The sequence below is a fragment of the Elephas maximus genome, chromosome 6, assembly GCF_024166365.1.
Source record: "Elephas maximus indicus isolate mEleMax1 chromosome 6, mEleMax1 primary haplotype, whole genome shotgun sequence".
NCBI lineage: Eukaryota > Metazoa > Chordata > Mammalia > Proboscidea > Elephantidae > Elephas > Elephas maximus.
In genome coordinates this window covers 132,821,932-132,845,148 of record NC_064824.1, presented here as the reverse complement: position 1 = coordinate 132,845,148, position 23,217 = coordinate 132,821,932, and the positions used below count along the sequence as shown (strand labels likewise).

At 40.1% G+C, this 23,217-nt stretch overlaps 1 protein-coding gene across 1 annotated transcript in view; it reads right to left on the bottom strand.

The window, feature by feature from the left end:
* Positions 1–23,217, bottom strand: part of LOC126078185 (nuclear body protein SP140-like protein) — a 32,018-nt gene that overhangs the window by 4,462 nt on the left and 4,339 nt on the right. The window contains exons 2-10 of the mRNA XM_049888410.1: positions 20,696–20,858; positions 19,467–19,635; positions 17,460–17,534; positions 15,280–15,426; positions 12,021–12,101; positions 6,381–6,455; positions 5,041–5,145; positions 1,668–1,810; positions 549–596 (exon numbers count right to left, since the gene is read on the bottom strand). Of these exons, the coding sequence (XP_049744367.1) occupies positions 549–596; positions 1,668–1,810; positions 5,041–5,145; positions 6,381–6,455; positions 12,021–12,101; positions 15,280–15,426; positions 17,460–17,534; positions 19,467–19,635; positions 20,696–20,858 (1,006 nt within the window). The remainder of the gene's footprint in view (positions 1–548; positions 597–1,667; positions 1,811–5,040; positions 5,146–6,380; positions 6,456–12,020; positions 12,102–15,279; positions 15,427–17,459; positions 17,535–19,466; positions 19,636–20,695; positions 20,859–23,217) is intronic.

Below are 23,217 nucleotides of genomic sequence, written 5' to 3'. Positions count from 1 at the left end.
CATGTAAGTACTAGGCGAGCAAACAGTGCCAAAGTACCACAGTTTAGCCCAATGCAAGTTCCATTCCCTGCTCTATATGGTCTCATACTATCACAGGATGAACTGTCTACTAGACTGGGGTAATGTGAATGTGAGGAAGCTTTTGCAGCATCAGACTTCATTTAAAGTTAGAAAACAGTAACATTAATGAAAAAATCTGGGCTCAAGATGATCCTATGACCTTATCTTGGAATGCTTTTAGGGATCCCACAATCGTGCTTGCTTTTCCAACTCTGACACCCTTATGACATTTGCTTTTATTGCTAAAACACATCCATGATGTTTATTTTGATGGCTTATCATCATCTCCATCTCAAATGGTTTAACATCCAAAGAAGACTAGGCCTTATATGTAACAAAGTTCAAAGTTACAACTCGGAAGGCCCATATCAAAAAAAAAAAAAAAAAAGGAGCTTAATAATTGCCAAATTGAGAAATCATAAAATAAATTTTTTACATGTGAAATCAGTTATATGATGAGAACTTGTAGAAAGTTAGGTAATAATCACCTTTTTTCGCGTGTGAAATGCTCTTGGAGAATCAGGTAGAAATCCTTCCTGATCAAAAAAGATCCCAGTATGTAGTTAGTCTTTGTTTCCACTTTGTGAGTCTGGCATTTCCAATCTCTTCCCAAATATTTCTACCTGGATGTCCCACTGGCAGCTCAAACTTGAGGTGTCTAAAAGAGAAACCATCTCCTCTCCTCCCTGGTACTCTACTAGACTTCAACTGATGGCAGCGGGAAAATCATCTTTAGAACATTTGTCCTTTCCCTTATGCTTCATTCCCAAGCCCTGAAATGCTTTCCTTCAGGATCTCTTTTATACCCATCACCTTTCCATTCCCATCAGTGCCACTCTGGCTTCAGTCTTTATACCAGGCCTATTTCAAGTGACACACACTTTTGCACGACTATTGGGTGTCAGATACTATGATCATCCTTGAGCCCACAAAAGTGGCCAATCCCTTGATGAGCCTAGAGAGAAAAATGGATGTATAACAATAAAACAGTGTTAGAAGATCTCTGATAGTAGGCTCAGGAAGCCCTGGAAAGGGATAACCTGGGCCAGGTCAGTCAGGGAGTTTTCAGAGAGAGTGACATTGTAGGCTAAGTATAGATTTTGTTGGCAGAAAGACATGAAGTCATTTCAAGACTCCATTGCTGTCTAAAGTAATGTTTTAAATACGTCATTTCTCTCCCTAGAAGACTTCACTGGTTCTCCACTGTCTAGATTATGAGTTTAAACTCATAACTCCACTGATAGGTTATGGACAATAAGGCATGATCTATCTACCTAAGCCCACAGAGTCCAACCTTGGCTCTGGTTTTCATGCTGTCAACTCTTCTTTCTTTCAGTGCATAAAGTTGTCTGCATGCACCCAAGTCAGAACGACCTTCCCTCCTCTGAACTTCTGTATCTTTTCCTGAGGGGCCTCTCTTACAACACTGCTGTGCTGGACTGTACTATGGTTATGAATGTTGGGCCCCTCTGTCCCAAATGAGAGGAGAAACTCAGGAAATGAAGGCTTTAGCTATAACGCAACAAATATTTGGTGAGTAAACAGTGACCTTGTTATTAGGATGCAACAAGGTGGGGCACAACCCCTGCCCTTTGTCACTGGAATACCTTCATCAGCCACCGTAGGGGCCGTCCTCCACAGCGCACGCTCAGCTTCCAATTCTTTGATCTTGTATAACCTCCTTGGATTTCAAATTCCCTAGGGGTGAGCCAGTTCCCATCCTCATGCTGTATACACTTTTCCGAGGCTCCTGTAAGACCAGGGTAAGTTGATCCTGAGATCTTTGTCCCCAGAGCTGACTGGAGCTCCCAACACAATGGATCTGGAGTCAACCAATTCGGGCTCAAGATCTATAGCAGGAGGATCTGTCCTCCCCTATTAGACTTACAGGCACCCAAACCTATCCTGAAATTCCCCTCGAAGCAGATTCCTGCTGTGTCTGCACATTTCTTTGATTTTCATGCTTGGAAAAGGTGAAAATTACTACCCAAACCAACCTTTTAAAAGTATTTCAAAATCATTTATGAAGAAAGGCTAGGTGATTCCAAAGGATGAGAGGATTTCAATTTGCTGTTGACTCCTGGGCACAGAGAACAGGCCAGAGTCTCCAGCTGGCCCTGGGGCCTAATGGGAAGGCAGAATCCAGAATTGGCTATCAGGTTATGTGACTGAGATCTTAGGTGGGTGCCCTTAAGCTCAGAATGTTACCACAGAAACATCTGTATCGTCTACTACATTACTTTTCATCCAGTTTGATGACATTATTGAGCAGAGACTTTCCTATCCATGATTTCATGGATAAAAAGCTATTGCTGCTGAGTCGATGCTGACTCATATTGACCCTGTAAGACAGAGTAGAACTTTGCCATAGGTTTTCCAAGGCTGTAATCTTTATGGAAGCTCACTGCCACATCTTTGTCCTGTGGAGTGCCTGGTGGGCTTGAACCACTGACCTTTTGGATAGCAGTCGAGCGCTTAATCACTGCGCTACCAGGGCTCCTTGATTTCATGGGTAGCCAATACAAAATAATTATGAAATATTATCCAGCAGAAAAGCTAACATATGTAAAAGATAGTCATATGCTCAACATCATTAGTCATTAGAGAAGTGCAGATCAAAACTGCAATAAGATACCACTTCACATCCACTAGGACAGTCATAGTCACAAAGACAAACAATAACAAATGTTGGTGAGGATGTGGAGAAACTAGAACCCTCTTTCAACTGCCAGGGGGAATGCAAAGTGGTGCAGCCACTCTGGAAAACAGTGTGGCAGTTCCTCAAAAAAAAATTAAACATACAGTTATCATATAATCCAGCAATTCCACTCCTAGGTATGTACCCAAGAAAATGAAAACATACATTCCACAAAAACTTGTACGTGTACATTCATTGTAGCATTATTCATAATAGCCAAAAAGTGGTAACAACCCAATTGTCCTTCAACTGATGAAAGGATAAACAAATGTGGTATTATCCATACAATGGAATATTATTTGGTAAGAAAAAGGAATGGAATACTGATTCATGCTATATAACATGGATGAACCTTGAAACCATCATGCTAAGTGAAAGAAGCTAAGTCACAAAAGATCACATATTGTGTGATTCCATTTATATCAAACGTCCAGAACAGGCAAACCTAGAGCAGAAAACAGATTAGTTGTTGCTTCAGGCTGGCAGGTAGGGTGGGGTGGGGTGGGAATGGGGATGGACTGCTAATAAGCATTGGGTTTCTTTTAGGAGAGACAAAAATGTTCTGAAAGTAGCTTGTAATGACAGTTGTACAGCACTGTGAGAATATGAAAAGCTAATGAATTGTATACTTTAAGTGGGAAAATTATAGGGTATGTAAATTATCTCAATAAAGCTGTTTTAAAAAAAAGATGTATAGAAATTGGAACCCTCATCCATTGCTGGTAGGACAGTAAAATGGCACAACCACTGTGAAAAACAGTTTGGAGCTTCCTCAAAAAGTTAAACATAAAACTATCATTCAACCCAGCAGTTCACTCCTAGGTACACACCCAAAAGAACTGAATCCAAGAATACAAACAGACACATGTACACCAATATTTACTGCAGTACTATTCACAATAGCCAAAAGGTGGAAACAACCCAAATGCCTTTCAAGAGATGAATGGGTAGACAAAATGTGATACATACAACCAATGGAATATTACTCTGCCATGAAGAGAAATGAAATCCTGATACATGCTACAACATAGATGAACCTTGAAAACATTATGCTGAGTCACAAAAGGACAAATATTCTATGATCCCATTTATATGAAATGTATGTTGTTGTTAGGTTCCGTCGAGTTGGTTCCGACTCATGGCAACGCTATAGGACAGAGTAGAACTGCCCCACGGAGTTTCCAAGGAGTGATTGGTAGATTTGAACTGCCAACCTTTTGGTTAGCAGCTTTAGTTTTTAACCACTGCACCACCAGGGCTCCATGAAATATACAGAACAGGCAAATGCACCGAGACCAAAGTCTCTTAGCGGTTACTAGGGGTGGGAAAGAGGGGGAAAGAGGGAATCATTGCTTGGGGGGCATCGAGCTTCCGTTAAGGCTGACGGAAGAATTTAGAATTGGATAGTGCTGATGGTTGTACAACATGGTGAACATAATTAATGTCACCATTAAGGTGACATTTTGCAACAGAATGAACCATTGTACGCACCTCGAATTTTTAATATAATAGGCTTTTTGGGGGTTGGTTCGTAACTACAGATTGTACCTAAGTCAGACTTTCATAACCTGGAGACTACCTGTATATATTCACTGCAATTAAAAAAAAAAAAAAGAGACAGTCATAGGGGAAACGTTTCTATTAATGTCCAGAGAGCCATATTAAGGAAGAGAGGTCTGAGCTAAAGTCCACTACAATAAATATTTTTAGCAAAGCTTTAGAATTTTCAAACATTTCCCATCAGGATGCACAACTTGCATATCTACACCAGGAGGCAAGCTTTTAGTCATTATGCTTCCTTTTCTAGATGAGGAATTTCAGGCTTAGAGAGGTCCCTTTCTCTATCCAGAAAGAAACAGTCATTCTTGGAATGGCCACGGCTGAGACTCAGAGTTCCTTGTTCTAAATCCTGTGATCTCACTACATAAAGCACCAGAGGAGCCGGAGGTTATAAAGGTGGACGTCGAGGGCCCCTTCCCTTTTATGTCTGATTCAAAGTAAAATAGGTGACATTTTCCATCTATGGATTGAAGTTCCTGCACTTTTCTTGGATTCTCTGGGGATCCCCACGGATACTTCCACGTGGGAGTGAGGACCTAATAGGTAGGATTTTTTTAAGTGTGAAAATGTCTTCTTAGGGATCCCTTTCTCCTTTTCTGAAACCAAACTTGGGCCCCAATTCCTTTAACTCTGTGAAGTTCACATGGGTAATTTCTTTAGTACTGTGACTCCTTCAGATAAAAAAATAGGAACTGCAAATTACAGAAGACCACGAAACCCACCTTGTTCCAATTTCTTCTTATATAATGTCCCCTTCACCTTGCCACAGGTCACAGGAATTAGAGGGGAGTGAAAATCCACAGTTTCATCTATGTGCTTTCTTGAACCTAAAAAAGGAGATTTCTTCATTCTGTTTCATTTTACAATTATACACATCTCTGTTCTCTCCTGTTGAGGCCATTCCTATAAAGACATAGTGATCCTTAGGAATCTAGGTTCCACCAATCTCTAGTTTCACAGTCTTTCTTCCTGGTGGCATTTCTGATACACAACTACATAATGTCTTCCCACTTCCGCCTCTCAAATCTCACATAGAACAGAATGCTTTTGCCAAGATATCAGCTTCCGTAAAACTCTTAACTCCCAATCTCTTTGGCCCCATTGATTCTTACACAATGATGAAACACAGCTGCTGTCAGTGTTCTGAAGGAAGCGCTCCAGCTAGACTCTCCTACTGCAGCAAGATAGCTAGAGACAATATCAGAGGCTGTTCTTATACCTCCCCATTTGAGCACTGACTAGACTCCTCGTTTGAGCAGGAAAACGATCGGGCAATGGAGATGGTGTCTAGTACCTACCTTCTCTTTTTGTTCTCCACTTTGCTTTATTTCCTTCTCCTTCACCTCCACTTTGTCTATGGCTGAAAAAGTGCTCAGGGAGCTCTAGAATACTCATCAAATTGCATAGGGAGGGAGGTACTTGGAATATATGGGACCTGATTTCAGTGACAGAAGTGAGGGTAATAGGTCTCACTCCAGGAGGACAAGCAGCTGCTCCCTGCCTTTTCAGCCAAAGTTGTAGAGGCTGGGCTTTCTCATCCTGATGTTGGAGGAAGAGCTGTCCATGGTTCTGAGACCAGTTTTGAGCTAGACAGAATATTAGAACTGGGATTGGCAGAGAAGTGCACTTGGTTGAGGAAACCGACTCAAAAGAAGTCAAGTGACGGGTCCAAGCCCACCCAGTCAAAGAGGAAGTTTTAGGACATAAACCTGACTATTACTTTGGGCCACCCTTGGCGTGCAACCTGATGTTCTCTGTGTAGCAGGAGGAGGGACAGCTAAATAAACCTTTACATGGCAATGGACTATTTCCTGCCTCAAAAGGTATCAGCTCAGTGGAGGCAGCCCTGCTGTGGTCCCTGGACACGGGTCTGGCTGCAGATCCATCAACAAGTTACGTGCCTGTAGTACTATCATCTTTCTCTTCGAGACACATTGCGAAAATTGACTAAATTTGATACATTTCTCAGCATAAGGAAATGGATTTATTACTAAAAATCAGAGTAAAGCACAGGAATTTATATGTCTAGTTATTGAAAGTGTGTTCATCTTTTCTTCTTTACCTCTTGGTCGGCCTCTTTTCACTGGGGCTTTATTTCTCTGAGTTAAATGTTTCCTAGGTCTGCCTCTCTTTCTCCCTGAGAAAACAGGAAAATATAACCATAGTCACAAATAAGCATTACAAATAACAGTGTTTTTCAAAAATTCCCTTTAAATATAACTTTCCAAGAGCCTGCCTAATAAAGAAAGAAAAATATATAACCCATAGCCTTTAAGCTACCAAGATGTTGACAGCTAACCTTAGGTTCATCCTATAGTTCATTTTTCATATCTTCACAAAACTCTACAAGAAAAAAGTGAACAGTCGAAATCAGAATTTCCCTTATATCCCAAACAGCAACGTGGTAGGTGTTTAATATATGCCAAATACTTGTAAACCTGTTAACTTATTTAATCTTTTCAGCAAACATATGAGATAGGGATAATGATCACCCTTATTCCAGAAACTCAAGCAGTCAGAGAAAAACAACAAAATTAAGTGAAGGCCTTGCAGGTTTCCTTTAGTAGAGAGAAAAAAATGAGTGCTGTCTGTATTAATTTCCATGTGTCTGTCACTTTGTCATACTGTGGGGGCTTGTGTGTTGCTGTGATACTGGAAGCTATGCCACTGGTATTCAAATACCAGCAGTGTCACCCATGGAGGACAGATTTCAGCTGAGCTTCCAGACTAAGACGGACTAGGAAGAACAACCTGGCAGTCTACTTCTGAAAAAAAATTGGCCAGTGAAAACCTTATAAACAGTCGCAGAACATTGTCTGATATAGTTCCAGAAGATGAGCCCCTCAGATTGGAAGGCACTTAAAAGACGACTGGGGAAGAGCTGCCTCCTCAAAGTTGAGTCAACCTTAATGACGTGGATGGAGTCAAGCTTTCAGGACCTTCATTTGCTGATGTGGCATGACTCACAACGAGAAGGAACAGCTGCAAACATCCATTAATAATAGGAAAGTGGAATGTAAGAAGTGTGAATATAGGAAAATTGGAAGTCATCAAAAATGAAATGGAATGAATAAATATCGATATCCTAGGCATTAGTGAGCCGAAATGGACTGGTATTGGCCATTCTGAATAAGACAATCATATGGTCTACTATGCTGGGAATGACAAATTGAAGAGGAATGGCGTTGCATTCACTGTCAAAAAGAACATTTCAGGATCTACCCTGAAGTACAACCCTGTCAGTGATAGGATAATATCTATAGGCTTGCAAGGAAGACCGGTTAATACGACTATTCAAACTTATGTACCAACCGCAAAGGCCAAAGTGGAAGAAATTGAAGATTTTTACCAACTTCTGCAGTCTGAAATTGATCACACATGCAATCAAGATGCACTGAAAATTACTGATGATTTTGGAATGCAGAAGTTGGAAACAAAGAAGAAGAATCTGTCATTGGAAAATATGGCCTTGGTGATAGAAATGATTCTGGAGACTGCATGTCTGAATTTTGTAAGACCAACAACTTCTTCATTGCAAATACTTTTTTCACCAACATAAATGGTGACTATAAATGTGGATCTTGCTGGATGGAATACACAAGAATCTCGCTGGATGGGATACACAAGAATCAATTGACTACATTTGCGGAAAGAGACAATGGAAAAGCTCTAAATCATCAATCAGAACAAGGCCAGGGGCCAACTGTAGAACAGCCATCAATCATTCATATGTAAGTTCAAGCTGAAACTGAAGAAAATTAGAACAAGTCCACGAGAGCCAAAGTACAACCTTGAGTATATCCCACCCGAATTCAGAGACCATTTCAAGAGTAGATTTGATGCATTGAATACTAATGACCAAAGACCAGACAAGTTGTGGAATGACATCAAGGACATCATACATAAAGAAAGCAATAGGTCATTAAAAAGACAGGAAAGAAAGAAAAGACCAAAATGGATGTCAGAAGAGACTCTAAAACTTGCTCTTGAACATACAGTAGCTAAAGCGAAAGGAAAAAATGATGATGTAAAAGAACTGAACAAAAGATTTCAAATGGCGGCTAAAGAAGACAAAGTAAAGTATTATAATGACATGTGAAAAGGCCTAGAGTTAGAAAACCAAAGGGGAAGAACACCCTTGGCATTTCTCAAGCTGAAAGAGCTGAAGAAAAAATTCAAGCCTCAAGTTTGCGATACTGAAGTGTTCTATGGACAAAATACTGAACAACGCAGTAAGTGTTAAAAGAAGATGGAAGGAATACAGAGTTAGTGTACCAAAAAGAACTGGTAGATGTTCAGTCATTGCAGGAAGTAGCATATGATCAAGAACGAATGGTAATGAAGGGAGAAGTCCAAGCTGCACTGAAGACATTGGCAAAAAACAAGGTTCCAGGAATTGACAGACTATCAATTGGGATGTTTCAACAAATGGATGCAGTGCTGGTAGTGCTCACTCATCTATGCCAAGAAATGTGGAAGACAGGTACCTGGCCAACTGACTGGAACACATCCATATTTATGCCTATTCCCAAGAAAGGTAATCCAACTGAATGGTGAAATTATCAAACAATATCATTAATATCACACACAAGTAACATTTTGCTGAAGATCATTCAAAAGCAGTTGCAGCAGTACATCAACAGAGAACTTCCAGAAATCCAAGAAGGATTCTCAAGAGGGTGTGGAAAGAGGGATATCATTGCTGATGTCAGATGGATCCTGGCTGAAAGCAGAGAATACCAGAAAGATGTTTACCTGTGTTTTATTGACTATGCAAAGGCACTTCACTGTGTGGATCATAACAAATTATGGATAACGTTGCGAAGAATGGGAATTCCATAACACTTAATTTTTCTCACGAGGAACCTGTACATAGATCGAGGGGCAGTCGTCCAAACAGAACAAGAGGATACTGTGTGGTTTAAAGTCAGGAAAGTTGTGCATCAGGGTTGTATCCTTTCATCATGCTTATTCAATCTGTATGTTGAGCAAATAATCCAATAAATTGGACTACGTGAAGAAGAACACAGCATCAGGATTGGAGAAAGACTCATTAGCAACCTGTGTTATGCAGACAACACTACCTTGCTTGCTGAAAGCAAAGAGGACTTGAAGCACTTACTGATGGAGATCAAAGACCACAGCCTTGAGCATGGATTACACCTCAACATAAAGAAAACAAAAATCCTCACAACTGGACCAATAAGCAACATCATGATAAATGGAGAAAAGATTGAAGTTGTCAAGGATTTTATTTTCCTTGGATCTACAACCAACACCCACAGAAGCAGCAGTCAAGACATCAAAAGACGCGTTATACTGGGCAAATCTGCTGCAAAAGACCTTTAAAGTGTTAAAAAGCAAAGATGTCACTTTAAGGACTAAAGTGCACCTGACTCAGGCTATGGTATTTTCAATCGCCTCATATGCATGTGAAAGCTGGACAATGAATAAGGAAGACGAAGAATTGTTGCCTTTGAATTATGGTGTTGGCAAAGAATAACAACAGGCTCAAGCCTAGCAACAATTGTGAGGATGCCACAGGACTGGGCAGTGTTTTGTTTGTTGTGCACAGGATTGCTATGAGTTGGAACCGATTCAATGGCACCTAACAACAACGACAACAACTGTGCATTAACGGTGGGCTTCACAGGTGATACCCGCCTACTTACACCCCTTGCCATGAAGATATCTTGTACATTTTTACTGAAAGTGATGGTAAATGTGACCAAGGGCTTTGTCCATTGAGTTTGGACACGGAAATTAGAATCTAAGAAATTATCCAGATGAAGCCTGACCAAGAGGAATGGCAGAAATCGAGCCCTCTAAAACCTTAGTTCAAATTAGTAATGAAAGAATTGACTTGGTAGATGTTACAGCAGAAAATGTTCTTCCATTTGCAAGTTACCTGGCTGTGTACTTGCATCTCAATGTTTACTCTCATTCAAATGTGTTTAATTTTCTAAAGGAGGAGGACAAAATTAATTGTCCTTCTTTCCGGTGTTTAATACTCACCATTCCAATGACTGCTGTTTGGTGGTGCTGGTTGGGGTTGTGTAGGCCCCACAAGGAAATATTTTCCACAGTAAACCAAAACCAAACCCACTGCTGTTGAGTTGATTCCGACTCATAGCAACCCTGCAGTACGGAGTAGAACTGCCCCATAGGGTTTCCAATGACCTTTCAGCTAGTGGATTTGAACTGCCGACCTTTTGGTTAGCAGCCAAGTTCTTAACCACTGTGCCACCAGGGCTGCTTTTCCACATTACTCAGGCCTAAATGCTGTAAGATATGAGCAGATTATGACCATATTAGGCCAGCAAAGTAAAAAGGATCTTTACTTCACTCAAACCCAACACAGTCCTATTGCTTGTTAACATAATCACTTTCTAGGCTTTAGATTAAACAGTTACTGAGAGGTTTTTCACCTCTCCAAGACCAGAATGGCCCCATGGGACAAAAATTGATAACTAAAAAGATCTTACCTAAGATAAAACGAGTTTCAGCCTTGCAATTTGACATTCAGTTAACATTTAAGCAAGATAACAGGAACTCAAAGAAGAAGTGTAGGAAAAACTGATTAACTTGTGTAAGAAAGTAGGAGACATAGATATCAACAGTCAAGGGCTAAGACAAACTACTACAAATGTGGAAATGTGGTCCTCAAGAGAGAGATTAATGTTTTTGCCTCCTCTCACTTTCTCCCACTGGAAGGTGGGGCCGCCAGACAACTGAAGGTCCAAACAGGTGTGGCTCTCTGAGGTGCTCTCCTCACCTTCCTACTCAACCAAGATGCCAAAGGGATAAGTGGTCATGGAAGGTTAGGCCATCTATAGCTCCCTCTCTCTCTCATTCCTCTCTCTACTTCTGAAAGGTCCATGCCCACAGCCAATGAGAAAACATCCAGACATCTTTACTGTTGCTCTTTTTCCTCCTATATTCCAACTAGGCTCTTTGGTGGTGGAGCTGATGAAAGCATTTCATGGAAAAAAGAGGTGGAAATGGTGCTTCTTCCATTTCCACAGGGCACCATGTCATTTCAAAGTTATGCTTTTCAGATAAGACACTTCCAGACCCTTACTTGTCCTCTCTCTTCCATCTGCTCAACCCTGGTTGGGCCCAAACCATCAGCTATTGAGTGAGGGTTGAGCAAAAGGGGATAAGAGAAGAAAGTGATCATGCCCCTTCCCCATATTTCCCAGAGCAAGGCTTGCCCAGGCTGAATGAGGGGAGGTACTTTAATTGGGTAAAATACTGAAGTTTTAAGAGTAGATCTGAATGGACATTTAACTACTAAAATGATACTCCTAGTTCTGCTAAAAAGGAACAGAATAGCCACAGAGACTGCCCAAGGTAGAAAATAACTTATCTAAAGGGAAAATTTGAATGCACAGTGAAAGAATAAACTTGGTTTCTTCTTAAATTCAGTCTTTTTTAATAAACCAATTATGAAAACTAGAAGAACTTGCACAAAAAGTACATAAAACTCAGAAGGGGAAAAAAATAGACCATGGGCAAATAGGACTATGAACATTTTACAATGCAACAAACAGGATACAGGTTTGGTTTCTTGATTTCACTGCTCTCAAATATATTAGTAATCTTGACCAGTAAAAAATTAAGGAGGATCAATGTTTCTCAGCTTTACAAAAAATCATATTGTCCTGCAAAGTAAAAGTAAAAGAAAAAAACTTTATCTTACCCCTAATCTTTGCAGAACCTTGAAGATTCACTTTCACCCTTGTTCCTTTCACGACCAAGTGGCCATCCATTTTGCTGTTATCTAGGAATAGGCAAGAGAAAACACAGAATTGGGCAAAACAGCAGTTCACATGTCAGGCCCAAAGTAAGTGAGGGAACACTGTGTTGAGTTGTGAACATTTTTTCATCATATGCTCAGACAAGCAAGAAAGTTAATGGTACCTTATGCAGATGTCCAGAGCATTTTTTTACTTTTAGAAGGGTTCAATTTTAAACCATATAGAGGATTTAACTGTAGTATGGAAAAGGGTCTCTTAGAATTTGTCTGTGTGCACATACTCTTAAGCAAATATGTTATAAGGATAAACCGGAAAAACGTGTTATTTCAAAAATATTCATTCTTAAAAACCACTTTTGCTTTTCTTTCCAAACAAAAATGTACATATTCACCAACAGGGCAGCCATATAAATTGGCAAGAAAATAAGACATACATTCATGAAAACTAATAATTTCTATCCTTTCACCGTACTTATTCAATCAGTATGCTGAGCAAATACCTCGAGAAGCTGGACTATATGAAGAAGAACATGGCGTCAGGACTGGAGGAAGACTCATTAACAACCTGCGATACGTGGATGACACAGCCTTCCTTACTGAAAGTGAAGGGGACTTGAAGCACTTACTGATGAAGATCAAAGACTACCGCCTTCAGTATGGATTACATCTTAACATAAAGAAAACAAAAATCCTCACAACTGGACCAATAAGCAATATCACGATAAACAGAGAAAAGATTGAAATTGTTGAAGATTTCATTTTAGTTGGATTCACAATCAACTACCACAGAAGCAGCAGTCAAGAAATCAAAGGATGTATTGCATTGGGCAAATCTGCTGTAAAAGACCTCTATAAAGTGTTAAAAAACAAGATGTCACTTTGAGGGCTAAGGTACGCCTGATCCAAGCCATGGTGTTTTCAATCGCCTCATATGCATGCAAAAGCTGGACGACGAAAAAGGAAGACCGGAGAAGAATTGATGCCTTTGAATTATGGTGTTCTTGAAAAATATTGACTATACTATGGACTTCCAGAAGAACGAACAAATCTGTCTTGCAAGGAGTACAGCCAGAATGCTCATCAGAAGTGAGGATGGTGAGACTTTGTCTCAGGTACTTTGGACATGTTATCAGGGGAAGCACAGACCTCCTTTTCTCATTGTCTCTCACACCTGTGGGCAGGTAAGGGTAGGTACATGGCTATGTGGTGGGAGAGGCAGTGAGTGGGAGTTAGCAGAGCCCTAAAGACAAAATGTAGAATTTACCTCCAGGAAGACAAGAAACAAAGACTGAATGAGATGGCTCGTAGCTTACATGATAGTTACTTCTCTACCATGTGGTAGTAAGCTGGGTGTATCTTCTAACCCTGTTATATTATTCATTTGGGGAGGTGGGGGTTCATAGGAAACACAATACAGCAACAAGACGGTGACACAATCAGACAGTGACCAGATACAGACCTCGGTGTGCTCGAGCTCAATTCAGGTTCAGAGCTGCAAGAACCACATCTGAGGTATAAAAGGCTTGTTCTGTCTCTTTTTTATTGAGATGCACATATCTTAAATGTAAAACATCTGTGTAACCTACATTCAGTCAAGACTGGGAACCATCCTAGAAAGTACCCTTGTGCTGATTTTGTCAGTCTCCACCCATTATAGATAATCACTCTTCTGATTTCTATCACCATCAATAACTCCTTCCTTCTGATACTGTACTTGCCTATACTCATACTCACATAAATAGGATCATGCAGTATGTACTCACATGACAGGCTTGTTTTGCCTAACATAATATTTTGAGGTTCACCCATGTTATTACATACACCAGTAGTTTAATTCTTTTTATTGCTGAACAGTATTCCACTTCGTGAATATATCACAGCTTGTTTATCTATTCTCCTGTCCATAGACATCTGAGTTGTTTCCAGATTTTAACTATTATGAATAAAACTGCTATAAACATTCTTATACAAATCTTTGTGTGAACACAGTTTCATTTCTCTCCAATACGTATCTAGGAATGGAATTGCTCAGTTTTACGTTAGGTTTAACTTTATAGAAGACTGCTGGTTTTCCAAAGTGGACATATCAGTTTACATTCCTCCCACCAATGGATGGAGTTCCAGTTGCTCCATATTCTTACCAACATGCTGTTGTCAGTCTTCTTCATTTTAGCCATTTTAGTGGGTGAATGATATCTGACTGTGGTTTTAATTTGCTTTTCTGTGATAATTAGTGATATCGTTCACTTTGTTTATGTTCTTATTGGTTATCTTATATCTTCTGTAGTCAAGTGTCCAATTCTTTTTCCATTTTTTAAAAATTGGTTTATCTTTTTATTATTCATTTGTAGGAGTTCTTCAGATATTCTGGGTACAGTTCTTCATCAGATATGTGTATTGCAAGCCAGTTTGTGGGCTGCTTTTTTCTCTTCTTAATGGTGTCTTTAGATAAGTAAACATTTCTAATTTTGATTCAGCTCAATTTACTAAGTTTTTCTTTTATGATCCCTGGTTTTTGTTTGATATAATAAATGTTTGCCTAACCCAAGTTTGCAAAGATATCCTCCTATGTTTTCCTCTAGAAGCTTTAGAGTTTTAGCCTTAACTTTTAGATTTGTAAGCCGACCTGAATTACTTTTTGTGGATGGTGTAAAGCAGGAGTGGGAATTAATTTTGTCCATATGTTGCTTGGCCTCTTTTTCAATCTTTTTACAACTCATTCTATTTCTCTCCACTTCTTGCGTTTCTACCTCTCTGCACTTCTCGCGTTTCTACCTGGAGTCCTGTTCCATTGCTGCCTCTACCTTAGGAAGGTAATTGTGCATCCTTGACTCTGAGGGCTTCTTTCTCCCTGGCTTCTCCTGTTGCCTCCTATTTCTGTCTCTCTTTCTTCCCCAGTGGTGCTCTCAGGTCTTCCCCCTTTGTCTCTGTGGTTCTTCCCTTCTGGTTCTTTCCCTCTGTGCCTAATTGATCCCTTGTGTCCTATTCACTCTGTCTCTTTGTGGCCTCTCCTCTCCCCCTCACAGAAACCAGATATTCCTTCTAAATAAATAAATGTGTCTTTTCATCAGGCACTGGTCCTTTCCTCTGCTCTCACTCATCTGAACTACGAATTTGTGGCATAGGCCTTGCCCCTCCCTGTATTGTTACAGTCATTCACAGTCAGTCACCCAGCAAGTAATGGACTGTCAGTCAGTTTTACCTGCTTGTTCAGATTCTTGAACACATTCAGTTGTTTTTTGAGTTCTTAATGGATCATTTTCGCTACACAATAAATCTTTTTCCCTTATATTCATCTTCTCCTCATCACCGAGATGCTCTGGGATTCCAGCTTGAAGTAGGGTTTCCCCTAGATCAGATGAAATTATAAAGAATTTATTTCTTCCATTCCTTCCACTGACTCCATTCCATTATTGAAACAATAACTGTGATTATTAAAATTTATTCAAAATTTTATATAAATCTGTTACATTAAATATATATAATTTATTAGCTATAAATCCCATTCAGAGATACATCTTAATGCCATTCCACAGGGCTGGTTATATTCTTGTGGCTTTTCTTACACTAGTCATCTCCAAGGAAAAAGTACTAAGTATTTAATAAATATATAAAATTTATTATAGACTATTTTGTTTAAGGATGGATAACCTTTCTTGGGCTTGAAGATTTTTTCTGTCACTGCTACTGTAGTCTGGGGAGTAATATTCCCTACAGTGTGTGTCTGAGGAGAAAAACCTCAAAATTTAGAGCCGTGATTAAATGCCTTGTCTTTGGAATCAGATAATAATAACAGTAAATGATGATATAAGTTATTTTGTGCCACAAATTATTCTAAGTGCTTTACATAAATTAAATCATTTTATTTTCCCAACAACTTTATAATTATATTTACAGGTGAAGAAACTGAGACACAGAGAAATTAAATAACTTACCCAAGTAAGTAAGAGCTCTGGTAGTGCTGTGGTTAAAGTTCTTGGCTGCTAATTAAAAAGTTGGTGGTTTGAACCCACCAGTTGCTTCATGGGAGAAAGATGTGGCAGTCTGCTTCCATAAAGATTTACAGCCTTGGAAACTCTATGGGGCAATTCCACTCTGTCCTGTAGGGTTGGTAAGAGTCGGAACTGACTCTACAGTAATAGGTTTGGTTTTGGGTTTTAACCCAAGTTAAGTGAGCAGTAGAGCCAAGCTTTGTACCCAGGCAATGAGGCTTCAGAATCCATGCTCTTAACCGGTATGGATGAGAGGGTTTGAGTCCTAGCTAAGCTAATTTCTAGTTGTGAGACCTTGCACAAATCTCTAAATATCCCCACATCTCAGTTTCTTCTGCTGAAAAATGGGGATAACAAAACTCTTATCACAGGGTTGTTATGAGCTTTAAATGAGGTGCAACATGTAAAGGGAATGCCTACATTATAGTAACTTAGCAAAAACACATAATTATAAGTGTTAATGTCTTAAGTGTCGTAATTTAATAATTATTAGTAATAATATAATGCAGAGAGGACTGAAAAATCTAGAAACAGGAGTTACTGGTTGCAAAAGTTATAGTTTATATGTGAGCATTAAGAGTTGATCCATACAAGTGGATCCATGTAAAGTCAATGAATGTTACTATCATCGTTAGTGGTATTATATTACTTTTCTTTATTCTTTCTTCCCTTGTCTCTAACTTCCTTTTTCCTCTTATTCTGCAAAGCAATATTCCTTCCACATTCTCTCCTACACATAATTGCTACTCACTCTCTCACATTATAAGTAACTGCATTTCCTTCTGAATGATCCTTCTCTAAACAAAAGTCTTCCACATTTACAATGGTTCCTTCTTCTGACATCCTAAAGGTCTCCTCTTTGGACTTTTCACATAACCCTTACTTCTTTCCAACTCCACTGAATTCCTCACTCAGAATTACTGCAGTCATTTCTTTCCCTTAATTCTGGCTCATGGTCACCTGAAGTTTTCTCTCTTGAGTTCATGTTCCGTCTTCTTGGTTGTCATATCTGCCTAGTATTCTTGGATTCCAAGTCTAGTTAGTTAATTTTAGGAACCCATAAAAACACTACTGCTCTGCCTTCCCTGTCTCCTTCTGCATCCCTTCCCCAAAGTCACAATTTTCACTCAGGAGTTCAGTTCCCTGAATTATGATCTCCTTTCCTTTTCGTGGAAACCCTGGTCATATAGTGGTTAAGTGCTACAGCTGCTAATCAAAAGGTGGGCAGTTCAAATCCACCAGGTGCTCCTTGGAAACTCTATGGGGCAGCTCTACTCTGCCCTATAGGGTTGCTATAAGCTGGAATCAACTTGACGGCAATGGGTTTGGTTTGGTTTTTGGTTTCCTTTTAGTAGATGAGAAAACAAGTTTTTGAAGAAGTTGTAATTACCTTGGTCATGGATGAACTGAGTGCTGGTCATCTCCCAGGTCTCTTCCATATCATTTATTTGGATATCATGAATCACTGAAAAGAAGAAGGAAAGGCAATCAGAGATCTCAGGCAGTACAGGGACTGAATCTCATAATTCCACATCTAAGAGCATCCTTGACTTCTGGTGCTTCAGTGGGGACCCTTTGGCCCTCAAGACACCCTGTGCTTCAGTGGATCTCACATGGCCTGTGAATTCTATAGCTATTCCACATAGAGACTACGTTTTCAAGATTTAAAAAAGGATGGATAGTGGAAAAGTTGTAAATAATGGTTACTTCCCCAAAATGAGAGAACAGTGAAAATCAATTTCAAAATAAATAATATATGTGGAATATGTTTTAAAAACTGTACATACATCTAGGAACAGGGAAGAAACAGAGGGATTTCTTCAGGAGAAAGGTTACAGTTATGGATAATTCCAAACCAAACTTTTGCTAGCCCATCGATTCCAACTCATGCCTACACCATGCGTTACAGGGTCCTCTTGGCCTTTAATGGCCTTTCTCCCATGCTGTTGTTGGTTGGGTTAGAACCACCAATCCTTAGGTTAGTAGTTGCGCATCACCTAGACCTTATGAGTAATTACCAAACCAAAATCATTGTAGTCTAATCGATTGGGTCTCATAATGACCCTAAAGGACAGAGTAGAACTGCCCCAAAGGGTTCCCAGGGCTGTAATCTTTAGGAAGCAGACTGCCACATCTTTTTCCCATGCAGCGACTTGAACCGCTGACCTTTAGCAGCCTAGTGCTTAACCACTGAGCCACCAGGGCTCCTCCATGGATACTTATACCTATGTAAAAAGAGAAAGCCCCCAAAGTGCTTAAGGGTAGAAATGTTTAAAAAAAAATTTTTTTTTTTTTTTTATTTCGCTTGAATTGGATTAGGAAGGATTATCAGCTCAGCAAAAGACATAACAGTGGAAAGGAACTATGACTTCCCTGGGGGTGGGTTTGGTGGAGGTAAATCTAGGAAACAAACAAAGAGCCTTTCCTGAAAGGTACAAACAGGAAGTGAATACCACAGCGGTACCAGTGACCCAGGGAGGCGGTATCAGGTGGCAGTACAGGAAACCAGCCCCAGTACTACCGGTTTCAGAGCTGTATTTCAAGGTGACTCAGCAAACACAGGTGAGAAAGTGAGACTCACAGAACACGAGAAAGAAGAACAGCCAGGAAACCTAGAAAGCCTGGGCAAGAAGGGTACAGTCAGAGCCAAGCCTGTGTGAGGGCCGACCAGGAAGCACACTTCCGACCAGGAAGCACACTTCCGACCAGGAAGCACACTTCCGACCAGGAAGCACACTTCCGACCAGGAAGCACACTTCCTGGGACTCACACCCAGTCAGGGGGCTGAGGCGTATGGGGTGGAGGTAGAGAGGATCTAAGGGAAAAAAGACGTGTGGGTCATAAGTCCAGAGACGTAATGGAGACCCTCTGTGGAGGCGTTCCAATGAGGGGTTTTTTACACCTGAGATAAAGATCCGCTAGGGACTGCAGGAGAGGGCGGACCACAGCTACCCACACCATGACTTCCGGTTACTGACCCACAGCTTCCGGGTAGCAGGGTGGTCGAGGCTAGAGAGCGTCAACCAAGGTGGGTCTAGCACCCTCAGCTAAGCTGTAACCTGGTAGCTTGGTGGACTGCTGTGTGGAACACTGCAAGGACTCCTAGTGAAAAGGGACATTGATGCTGCCCTGCTGGTAAGCTGTGTTTCCTGTCCTATGCCCTTCTAAGTAAAGCTGATGCCAGTGTGGCTCTGATTGTCTTGTGAATCAAGCTGCCTAGTTAAGCAGACCTGGTGGGTGTTGGATCATAAGCCATTATTCCATAAGCTTCAAGAAAGCTCATGACGTATTTGTTTTGTTAACTACTTTGTCCCACTGTCCAACAGTGTGTAGCTCAATGAAGAATGAAGAAAACAAACTACCCTTGGATTTCAAAAGTGGTGATAAACCTAATTACCTTTTTTGAAGCTACTAGAAATTTGAATTAAGTCAGGATATTCCTTCATGTTGACCTTGCTGAACATTGCTTCCAGAAGTGACTGGTTAAATGTCTTCTCCAGCTCACTGAGAACATTGTACACCACTCTTTGCACGGAAACCGAGTTTCTACAAGACTCTTCAGAATCCTTTAAAAATATTGAATGGAGAAAATATAAATGCCAATAATATAATACAAATTCCAAGTTACAGAAGAGCGTGAGAAAGTAATTTTAATGTTTTCTAATTTCCCAAAGTTGGTATCTTCTCATGTAAAGCTTTAAGAATTTCTTTAAATATTTACGTGGCTACTAATATTCAGTCTAAATCTGATTTTCTCACTCTCATTTTCATTAAGGGTAAGAAGGAATAATTTTGAGGAATAAAAGTGGGTTCAAAATTAAACGATATGTAGCCCTTTAGGAGCCTGGCCAGGATGTTTTATGATAGACTTACCAGGTGATGAGTGACCATTCGATTGGCTGGGCAGCTCCAACCCTCCCCCCCATATTACTAAGTCAGGAAGGGCTTCAGGAAGCCAGGTGCCAGGTGCCAGGTGGCCAGTCTTCTCTACTGTGAACTTGGCCACAGGAAAAGCATCATTAATAAGATGAAGAGAAGGCTTCCTCCTCTGTATCTCCAAGAAAGCCTACTGTTAAATTTAGCCCAGTTTCAAGACTCTGGATGTGCAGGGGGAAAAAAAATTAAGGAAAGAAAACTGAAAACAGTTGGAGAAAAGCAAGCATCTGCTCCCAAATTAGCAAGATGCCAATTTCCTATGGGTTTAATGTTCTCAGATCCAAGTATTTTAAATTGATATTAATTGAAAGGCAATGCTGGGGAAAATCTCTTATTTAAGTTTTAAACTTTAGTTTATGCTTTATTGTATAAATTCCTACAAGATATTGTACATCTGTGGAGATACGTGCTTCTGACCCAGGCTATCTCTAGAGTTATTCATGCCCACTCCAGTGGGCATCATGGAAGACAGTTCCTTCAGTGAGAAGCAGGAGCACCTCTGGTGATGCCTCCTTTTCCTCTCACTTTTTACCTTACTGGAATATTTATAGAAATACTTGAAAAGGTTGCTGCAATCTTAGGTGGACCCTTAGCCAGCTAGTTGTGTTCTGAAGTTTGGATCCAGAATATGAAAACATAACATAGCTTATGGCTGGGTTACTAAGTCATGGATTTATAAACTTCACATACTTTAAACAATTTTTCGGTGATGAAGCCACAGTCTCGGAGGCCCGCAAGGAAAGGAAACGTCTTATTTATTGCATATGAAATCTCCACCTTATTTTTTTTGTAGTGACTGAATATGGCCTCATAGACAAGCCTTTTCCCCACGTTCTGTTCTTCAGTGGATCTCCTAGGAAAAAAGATACTACATGAAAATGGTTATCAAGATTCCAAAATACTTGTAGAGGCTGTGAGATTTTCTACATGAATAATAGGCTGTGAAGAACCAACATGTGTAAAATACGTGGTTCTGACAAGATACCAGAATAAATGGTTGAAGGAATAATCAAAGATGTAACAGAAGGAAGCATGGGGGTTATGAAAGACTTATACACAGGGCTGAAAAAGTCCGGTCTGTTCCAATCATAGCTATTGTCAAGACATTGTCACCTGTCGTACTTGGAAAATTTTTTACTTCAAAAAATTTTAAATTCCTGTAAAATTGATGGGGGATAAACAGGCCATCCACAACAGAATAAAAACAGTGTAATAAAATCAGAATCTAACTCAATGACACACAACAACAATACAACCTTGATAATGGAAATCTTAATTAATGCTAAGAGAAAATAAATCTCAGTAAATTAAAACAAGATATCCCTTCTCTGACCATTAGCTTATGAGAGAGATATCATCCAGCATCATGAAACTAGCTCATAAATGATTCAGTGTGATTTAATAATGATAATGATATAATAAAGTTTAGATTGAGAATGTCACAATACATATAATACTTTATACATACATCACTTTCTATATGCTAAGAATCATTCTAAGGAAGAATTTGCATGGTGTCTTTCCTCAGTTCATTCCAATTTCTGATAAAATATTAATCCCTCCCATGATATATGGTCTAAAATACCATCCCCACTGCACTCTGCCTATGTACCCTACTTTTTTTTTGACATTAAATTATGTATTTATTTGTTTATCTGATTATTGTTTGATTCCTCACAAGAATGTCATCTTTATTAGGACAGGGACTTGATCATCTTTTTTCACTATTATCCCCAACGTATAACCCAATGTTTGGAACATATAAGGTATCATGAAATACTTTTAATGAATAAATAAAGTATGCAGAGAATATATAAGACAATGTGATTAGAATTCTTAGCATAAGGAAGGTATTCTTGTTACTGAATCCTAGAAGATGGGTCCTTGTCTGGCGCTGTCAGACTTGCCAGTGATTTGAACATCAGCCTTTGAGAAAGTAACTATTGCGATGCACAGAACAGGGACCTGGGAGGAAGTTCCTCAGATCCAATTCTCTGAGCTAGGGGGAAAAAAAAGCAGGGCTTATATGTGGTTTGGGCAGTGAGATGGTGGCTGCACAAGCTTATGGGGGAGGGAAAATTCTAGAAGGTGGCCAGGAAACAAGAGGTGACATGGTTCTTGTCGGGCCTCTCACTTTGGGATAGGGTCCGGGTGATGATTTTTCTTCTGAGTCATTCCACCTCTTGCTGCATTCGCTGTTGAGGCCAATTAGCGGTCACAGCTGACCTTTCTGCACATGTAGGGCAGGCCAGATCTGGCTTGGGCTAGCTTAAGGACTAATGGAAATTTACTGGCATTTGTAGGGTCAGGTTACAACCCCCCCTTGAGTTGTAGCAATTCTTTAATCTTAAAGGATAAGGGTCAGCGACTCATCTGACCACTTCCTGCCGACATGGGGCAGAGTTTTAGGGACCTAGGAATAGGCAAGGAATGATTAGTTTTTGGGGGTAGCAGGCAAAGAAGACTTAAAACCAAGAAAACCAAACCCATTGCCGTCGAGTCGATTGCAACTCATAGCGACCCTATAGGACAGAGTAGAACTGCCCCATAGAGTTTCCAGGGAGTGCCTGGTGGATTTGAACTGCCGACCTTTTGGGTAGCGGCTGTAACACTTAACCACTATGCCACCAGAGTTTCCACTTAAAACCAAAGACACAAGGAAAAGATTAGTCCAAAGGACTAATGGACCGCAAGTACCACAGCCTCTACCAGACTGAGTCCAGCACAACTAGATGATGCTTGGCCACCACCACTGACTGCTCTGACAGGGATCACAATAGAGGGTTCTGGAAGGAATGTAGACAGGCCCATAAAACAAAACCAGAGATAATAGATAAGTGGTAACTTTCGTGAAGGGTAAGACAGTACACAATACTGAGGAAACCAGTACAACTTGTCCAAGGCAAGGTCATGGAAGCTCCATAGATAGACACGTCCATATGCCCTAAGGGACCAAATTACTAGGCTGAGGGCTGTGGGGACCATGGTCTTGGGGAACTTCTAGCTTAATTGGCATAACATAGTTCGTAAAGAATATATGTCAGGCAATGAGCTAAGTGGTTTTTCGTTTATCTTATTTAATTTTCACAATAACCCTATAAAGTGGCCACTGTTGTTTATGGTATTTTGCAGATAAGGAAACTGAGCAACCTGGAAGTGAAGCTTCTTGACCCCAAAATCAAAAGCTAACAGAGCCAAGATTTGAACCCAGG